Source organism: Myotis brandtii, unplaced genomic scaffold (genome assembly GCF_000412655.1).
Source record: "Myotis brandtii unplaced genomic scaffold, ASM41265v1 scaffold976, whole genome shotgun sequence".
In the NCBI taxonomy this organism is placed as follows: domain Eukaryota; kingdom Metazoa; phylum Chordata; class Mammalia; order Chiroptera; family Vespertilionidae; genus Myotis; species Myotis brandtii.
In genome coordinates, this window is record NW_005372055.1 from 180050 (window position 1) to 189305 (window position 9256).

The following is a 9256-nucleotide window of genomic DNA, read 5'->3' on the forward strand; positions in this document are numbered from 1 at the left end:
TCAGTGTTTGAGCGTCAACCTATGAACCAGGAGGTCATGGTTCTATTCCCGGTCAGGGCACATGCCTGGGTTATGGGCTCGATCCCCAGTGTGGAGCATGTAGGAAGCAGCTGATCAATGATTCTTTCTTCATTGATGTTACTATCTTTCCCTCTCCCTTCGCCTCTGAAATCAATAAAAAATATATTTTAAAAAAGCAAATTATGAGAAAAACCCTCATTACACATGGATAGAATTCACCCCACAAGTCAAAGAACTTTTGAAAAATACAAGGGAAGGAAGGCAGAGGGCACTACTTCTGCAAAGAGACAAAATGACAAAGCTAGCTTAGTGCTGGCTTAATAACACTGTCTCCTACCACTTGAGATTTTGTCTTTATTTAAAGAGAGACAGAGGGGACAGAGCAGGGTAACGATTAAAAAACCAGCTCTGAGACTCCGCGGAGTTCTGGAAGGTGGAACCCTGCGAGTTCCCACAGCCTCCCAGGCTCTTGTTTACACACTTCCTCTTAAATCTGTGAGTTTGATTGTTGATCCCGGTGCATGTGATTGCCCAATTGGGGTCGCTAGCGGAGCTTGTAGGGGAAGATTGTTTTTGGGGAGCCTGGAAAACAGAGCTGAGAGTGGCGACTGGTGAAACAGATCTGGGCGGAGCTGGTTCAGGTACAATAGAGAACTCCTGGTCAGAGAGGACTTAAAGCCTTGGAGGTCAATCCAGACACACTGCCACCCAGAGGCAGAGCCACGAACTGACTCTTCTGTACATACAAATACAGCAGTAAGGGGAACCAATACGGCCTGCCTTAAAATCAGGACTGTGGCTTACAACACGGAGGAACAGTGTATCAGAGGGAAATTCAACATTCTCCTGAATTCCGGGCGTGCCAAAAAGAAGAGTAGAAGATCTGAAGCACCTGCATTACTGCACATTTTTATTTTTATTTTTTTTAATTACTTTTTCACCTTTTAACTAAGAAAACATTGTTTTTCTTTTTTTTTTTTCCCATCACCTGATTTTACCCTTTCAACTACTACATTTTTATTTTTAACTAGTATTATTACCGCTACCATTTTACCATTTTTTAAAGTGTCATTTTCTTTTCTTTTATTTTTTTTATTTTTTTATTTTGGGACTAATGTCCTCCATTCTATTTTCATCGTTCCTTTAGCAACATTTTTCTCTACCTCAATTTGCCTCTGTGCTAAACCCTCTTCCCCACTTTTTCCCTTTTGTTGTCCTGTTTCTCTTACCCTACTCCAGCTTTAGATTTTCCCTATTCTTTTTACCCCCTGTCAAAATTTCACCCTACTTATATACCCTATGTCCAATCCCCTGCTCTAAATCCTTATACACCTTTCCCTTATCTTCCTTCACTATCCAAATTTTTTTCTTCTTCTTCTTCTTTTCTCTCTCTATTGTTTATTGTTGTTTGCTCGATTGACGAGTATATTGGGGGTTTTTTTAGGATCGTTTGTGGGGTTAGTCTGCTTATTCTTTTTATTTTTCTCCCCCCGCCCCCCGGTTATTTCTGTGCTTCTGTTTTCCCTTGCGTCGCTTGATATTATTGGTTGTTTGTAGTTTGTATTCATCTCCAGGAATCTGCTGCTGTAAATTGTTGGTATTAGTGGCGGTTCTATAGGAGTTTTCCCCTCATATAAATAGTCTCTTCCCCTCTTATACTTCACTCTCTTTTCTCTCTTACTTTTTTTTTTCTTTTTCCTCTTCTTTTTTCCCCTCCCTTTTTCCAATTTTATTTTTGCACTCCTTTTTTTTTCTTTTTTCTTTCTTTCTTTTTTCTCTTCTACCTTTTTCTCTTCTTTCTTCCTTATCTCCTAACTCTCTTAGCTCGGGTGGCCACCTTTATTTGGGGTTATTGATATCGTAAATACATTCGTGTTCAGTGCCTGGTACGTTGTGCCTTGTTGTGTTGTATTTTGTGCCTTTAAATCAACGCAGCAGATTCAAGCAACAGCGGCCTCCTGATCTCCACACGCTCTGTCTGGGGAACAGTTACTGTGTGTGAAGCCTCCCTCCACCTGCCAGAAGAGCCACCACAGCTGTGAACAGCACCCACCAGAGGCCCTGCTATCAACGGAGGAGCCACTGCTACCACAACCGCCCAAGGAGCAACCACAGCCCGAGGAGCCACTGCCACCCAGGGAGCAGCCACTGAACGACTCAACAACTAGATATGTCAGTGAGATCAAACATGGGTAGACAAAGAAACCCCCAAAGGAAAGAGAAGGAGGACTCGCCAGAAAAGCAGCTAAGTGAGACAGAGGCATGCAACATGACGGAAAAAGAATTCAGAATAAGGGTCCTAGAGTACATGCACCGGTCGGAGGAAAAAATCAATACCATATGCAAGAAGCTAGAAGAATCAGATGAAAAATTCAATACCATATGCAAGAAGCTAGAAGAATCAGATGAAAAATTCAATACCATATGCAAGAAGCTAGAAGAATCAGATGAAAAATTCAATACCATATGCAAGAAGCTAGAAGAATCAGATGAAAAATTCAATACCATATGCAAGAAGCTAGAAGAATCAGATGAAAAATTCAATACCATATGCAAGAAGCTAGAAGAAACAGATGAAAAAATCAACAACTTAAGTAAGGCCCAAGAAGAAATGAAGAGTGATATAGCTGCCATAAAAAACTCCATTGAAAGTATCAACAGTAGACTAGGAGAAGCGGAGGACCGAATTAGTGAATTAGAAGACAAGGAAGCAAAACACACCCAAACTATACTGCAAATGGAGAAAAAAATTAAAAGACAGGAGGAGAGCCTAAGGGAGCTTTGGGACAACATGAAACGAAACAACATACGAATAATAGGGGTGCCAGAACAACAGAAAGATGAACATGGATTAGAAAACCTATTCGAAGAAATAATATCAGAAAACTTCCCTGAGGTGGGGAAGAAAAAAGTCACACAAGCCCAGAGAGTCCCAAACAAGGTGAATCCGAAAAGACCCACACCAAGACACATCATAATTACCATGGCAAATGTTCAGGACAAAGAGAGAATCTTACAGGCTGCAAGAGAGAGACGGAAAGTTACATACAAGGGATCTCCCATTAGATTATCAAATGATTTCTCAACAGAAACACATCAGGCCAGAAAAGAATGGACAGAAATCTACAAAGTGATGCAAAGCAAAGGACTGAATCCAAGAATACTCTATCCAGCAAGGCTTTCATTCAAAATTGAAGGGGAAATAAGAAGCTTCACAGACAAAAAAAGGCTAAGGGAGTTTATCACCACCAAGCCAGCCATGCAAGAAATGCTAAAGGGACTGGTGTAAAAAGAAGAAATAACAAGCTCAGAAAGAAAACAGCCACACACACAAAAAAAGAAATGGCTACAAACAAGTACCTTTCAATAATAACTTTAAATGTAAACGGACTAAATGCTCCAACCAAAAGACATCGAGTGGCTGAATGGATAAAAAAACATGACCCATACATCTGCTGTCTACAAGAGACCCACCTCATTAGAAGGGACTCACACAGACTGAAAGTGAAGGGATGGAAAAATATCTTTCACGCAAATGGAAAGGAAAAGAAAGCTGGGGTAGCAATACTTATATCGGACAAAATACATCTCAAAGTGAAGGCCATAACCAGAGATAAGGAAGGCCACTTCATAATACTAAAGGGATCAATACAACAAGAAGATATAACCCTGGTAAACATATATGCACCCAATGCAGGAGCACCCAAATTCATAAAAAAACTCCTGGAAGATATCAAAGGAGAGATCGACAACAATACAATCATAGTAGGGGACTTTAATACACCACTGACACCACTGGATAAGCCCGCTAGACAAACAATCAGCAAAGAAACAGCAATCCTAAATGACTCACTAGATCAGATGGACTTAATTGACATCTTCAGAACACTTCACCCCAAAGCCATGGAATATACATTCCTCTCAGGTGCTCATGGGACATATTCAAAAATAGACCACATATTGGGTCACAAGCAAAGTCTCCACAAATTCAAGAAGATTGAAATCATAAAAAGCTTCTTCTCAGACCACGATGGCATAATGTTAGAAATAAACTACAATAAAAACAACCCAAAATACTCAAACACTTGGAAGCTGAATAGCATGTTATTAAATATTGATTGGGTTACCAATGAGATCAAAGAAGAAATTAAAAACATCCTGGACACTAATGACAATGAAAACACAACAATCCAAAACCTTTGGGACACAATGAAAGCAGTCCTGAGAGGGAAGTTTATAGCTCTACAGGCCTACCTCAACAAACAAGAAAAAATGGTAGTAAATCATCTAAATCTACAGCTCAAAGAATTAGAAAGAGAGCAACAAGAAAACCCCAGAGTGAGCAGAAGGAAGGAGATAATAAAGATTAGAGCAGAAATAAATGACATAGAGACCAAAAAAACAATACAGAAAATCAATGAAACCAAGAGCTGGTTCTTTGAAAGGATAAACAAGATTGACAAACCTCTAGCCAGGCTCACCAAGAAGCAAAGAGAGAGGACCCAAATAAACCAAATCAGAAACGATAGAGGCGAAATAACAACAGACCCCACAGAAATACAAATGATTGTTAAACAATACTATGGACAGCTCTACTCCAACAAACTAGACAACCTGGAGGAAATGGACAAATTCCTAGGAAAATACAACATTCCAAAACTTAATCAGGAAGAATCTAAAAATCTCAATAGGCCAATAACTATGGAAGAAATTGAAGCAGTCATCAAAAAGCTTCCAGCAAACAAAAGCCCAGGACCAGATGGCTTCTCAGGGGAGTTTTACCAAACTTTCAAGGAAGAACTAAAACCTATCCTCCTCAGACTACTACAAAAAATTCAGGAGGAAGGAACACTTCCAAGCTCATTCTATGAAGCCAGCATCACCCTAATACCAAAACCAGGTAAAGACAACACAATGAAAGAGAATTACAGGCCAATATCCCTCATGAACATAGATGCCAAAATCCTCAACAAAATCTTAGCAAATCGGATCCAGCAGTACATCAGAAAGATCATACACCATGACCAAGTAGGATTTATTCCAGGGATGCAAGGATGGTACAATATCCGCAAATCAATAAACGTGATACATCACATAAACAAATTGAAAGAAAAAAACCACATGGTCATATCAATTGATGCAGAAAAAGCATTTGACAAAATCCAACACCCATTTTTGATAAAAACTCTCAGCAAGGTGGGAGTAGAAGGATCATACCTCAACATAATAAAAGCCATATATGACAGGCCCACAGCCAACATCATACTCAATGGACAAAAACTAACACCATTTCCCCTAAGAACAGGAACAAGACAGGGATGCCCACTCTCGCCACTCCTCTTTAACATAGTCCTGGAAGTATTAGCCATTGCAATTAGGCAAGAAGAAGAAATAAAAGGCATCCAAATTGGAAAAGAGGAAGTAAAACTGTCCTTATTTGCAGATGACATGATATTATACATACAAAACCCTAGAGACTCCATCAAAAAGCTACTAGACTTAATACATGAATTTGGCAATGTAGCAGGATACAAAATTAACCCCAAGAAATCTGAGGCATTTCTATACACCAATAGTGAACTTTCAGAAAGAGAGATTATAAAAACAATCCCATTTACCATCGCACCAAAAAAATTAAGCTACCTAGGAATAAACTTAACTAAAGAGGTAAAAGACCTCTACTCAGAAAACTACAGGACGTTGAAAAAAGAGATAGAGGAAGACATAAACAGATGGAAGAACATACCGTGTTCATGGATTGGTAGAATCAACATCATTAAAATGTCCATACTACCCAAAGCAATCTATAAATTCAACGCACTTCCCATTAAAATACCAACGGCATACTTCACAGATCTAGAACGAACTCTCCAAAAATTCATCTGGAATAAAAAAAGACCCCGAATAGCTGCAGCAATCCTGAGAAAGAAGAAAATAGGTGGGATCTCAATACCAGATATCAAGATGTATTACAAAGCCACTGTTCTCAAAACTGCCTGGTACTGGCACAAGAACAGACATATAGATCAATGGAATAGAATAGAGAACCCAGAAATTGGCCCAAACCAATATGCTCAATTAATATTTGACAAAGGAGGCAAGAACATACAATGGAGCCAAGATAGTCTCTTCAATAAGTGGTGTTGGGAAAATTGGACAGATATATGCAAGAAAATGAAACTAGACCACCAACTTACACCATACACAAAAATAAACTCAAAATGGATAAAGGACTTAAATGTACGACAGGAAACCATAAAAATTCTAGAAGAATTCAAAGGCAACAAAATCTCAGACATATGCCAAAGCAATTTCTTCACTGATACAGCTCCTAGGGCAGTTGAAACTAAAGAGAAAATGAACAAATGGGACTACATCAAAATAAAAAGCTTCTGCACAGCAAAAGAAACCATCAACAAAACAACAAGAAAACCCACTGCGTGGGAAAACATATTTGCCAATGTCATATCTGATAAGGGCCTAATCTCCAAAATTTATAGGGAACTCATACAACTTAACAAAAAGAAGATAAACAATCCAATCAAAAAATGGGCAAAGGATCTAAATAGACACCTTTCAAAAGAGGACATTCAGAAAGCCAAGAGACATATGAAAACATGCTCAAAGTCACTAATCATCCGAGAGATGCAAATCAAAACAACAATGAGGTACCATCTCACACCTGTCAGACTGGCTATCATCAACAAATCAACAAACGACAAGTGCTGGAGAGGATGTGGAGAAAAAGGAACACTTGTGCACTGCTGGTGGGAATGCAGACTGGTGCAGCCACTATGGAAGACAGTATGGAGTTTCCTCAAAAAACAAAACATGGAACTCCCATTTGACCCTGTGATCCCACTTCTAGGAATATATCCCAAGAAACCAGAAACACCAATCAGAAAGGATATATGCACCCCTATGTTCATAGCAGCACAATTCACCATAGCTAAGATTTGGAAACAGCCTAAGTGCCCATCAGTAGATGAATGGATTAGAAAACTGTGGTACATCTACACGATGGAATACTATGCTGCTGTAAAAAAGAAGGAACTCTTACAATTTGCAACGGCATGGATGGAGCTGGAGAGCATTATGCTAAGTGAAATAAGCCAGTCAATGAAGGAAAAATACCACATGATCTCACTCATTCATGGATAATAGAGACCATCATAAACTTTTGAGCAATAATAGATACAGAGGCAGAGCTGCCTCACACAGATTGTTAAACTGCAGTGGGAAGGCTGGGGAGGGTTGGGGGGCAGGAGGGAAGGGGGTAAGAGATCAACCGAAGGACTTGTATGCATGCATATGAGCATAACCAATGGACATAAGACACTGGGGGGGGAGGGGAAGCCAGGGGATTGTCAAGGGCGGGGAAAAAAAAGGACACATATGTAATACCCTTTGTAATACTTTAAGCAATAAAACATAAATAAATAATTAAACTGTTTTGTGATGTTCACACCAAGTGCTAAAAAAAAAAAGAAATATTCAAAGTGATGAATAACAAGAACCTACCATCAAGAATACTCTACACAGCAAAGCTATCATTTAGAATTGAAGGTCTCATAAAGAGATTCACAGACAAGAAAAAGTTAAAGGCGTTCATCACCACCAAACCAGTATAATATGAAATGCTGAAGGGTATTCTTTAAGAGGAAGAAGAAGAAAAAGGTAAAGATAAAACTTTATTAACAACAAAGTGACAACAATTACATATCTATCAACAAGTGAATCTAAAAATCAAATGAATAAAAAAAATCTGATGAACAGAATAAACTGGTGAATGGAATAGAATCAGGGGCATAGAAATGGAACACACTGACAATTCTCAAAGGAAAGGGAGTGTGTGCGGTGGGTTGTGGGAATAGATTAGACAAAGATCTTGTATGCATGTATGCATTACCTGTGGACACAGAAAATAGGGTGGCAAGGGCCTGGGGTGGGGTGGAAAGTGGGTGGAGGGGAGCTATGGGGGGACAAAAGTGGGACATCTGTAATAATCTCAACAATAAAGATTAATTTAAAAAAATAGAAAAAGAAAGGGTGTTAGATTTTGTCAAATGCTTTTTTAAGCATCAATGATGTGATCATGTGATTTTTTTAGATTCTTTTTTTCTTTCTTTTTTTTCTTCTCTCTTTTTTTTATTGCTTAAAGTAATAAAAAAGAAGAATTGAGGAGAGGAATAATACTACCATATGATTTAAAAATTAACCTCATGGGAATCTGTTTGGCCTCATGTCTTTTATGGCACTCCATGAAAACAAGGACCATATCTTATTTCTGATAGTGCAGTACTTACTTCTTGGTACATGTGCATATAAGTGCTTGCTTGAATGAATAAAAAATAGCCTTCTGATTCTAGTTCCTCTAAATATGGAAAAAATTCTCATATAAAAATCAAGAGATATTTATTGTTTGGGTTGCCTAGAATTGGCAAGACTGTCCATTTAAATGACTTGTATTCCCTCAAGAAACTTCCTTGTGCTCCATAAAGTGAGCACAAATTTCTAGCAGGCATCACAGACCTTCTCCAAAGCACTGTGCAGTGGGTATCTCTGGGGAGGATGCTCTGAGAAATCCACTTTTTACTATTTTACCCAAGGGAGCAACACCCCAAGTATCTAATATTTTTGTTGTTGTTGCATATTTCCAGCACAAAATGATAATAAATCACAATAAAATTATATTAAACATAGAAAATCATACTTTCCCCTCCTTCAAAAAATAAATTGCCCATGAAAATTTACCAGTCATGAAGGTGAAAGTGATGGGAATTCCTGAAATATGCTGGAAGCAAGCTGAAAGCTAGAAAAAGTAATTCTCTCTATTCTCATATAGTTTTATATGTAAGAGTCAGCATTTCAGAGTAGCTCTTTCCTAGTACATTTCAAATAAGAACATATCGCTGTCTCATGTATCACAGATAATTTCATTTCCCATGAGGTATCATCTAAAATGACCTAAAACAAAATTACCCCTTCACAAAGCTATCTGAAGTGCCTCCTGACTTCACCACTGTCAAATTCTTTGCCTCTTTGATGAGCACTTCTAGTATTCCTCCAGAGAGTACAGGTGGTTTCTTCTTCCCCCTTTTAAAGGTCTTCTTTCCTGTGTGAGCTATCAAAATGAAAGGGAGAGAGAGAGAGATGGAGGAGGAAGAAGAAGAAGAAGAAGAAGAAGAAGAAGAAGAAGAAGAAGAAGAAGAAGAAGAAGAAGAAGAAGAAGAAG

At 38.5% G+C, this 9256-nt stretch overlaps 1 protein-coding gene across 1 annotated transcript in view; it reads right to left on the reverse strand.

Moving 5' to 3' along the window:
* Positions 1-9256, reverse strand: part of SYTL5 (synaptotagmin-like 5) — a 250237-nt gene that overhangs the window by 31563 nt on the left and 209418 nt on the right. Inside the window, exon 14 of the mRNA XM_014533436.1 lies at positions 9004-9145. Within this exon, the coding sequence (XP_014388922.1) occupies positions 9004-9145 (142 nt within the window). The remainder of the gene's footprint in view (positions 1-9003; positions 9146-9256) is intronic.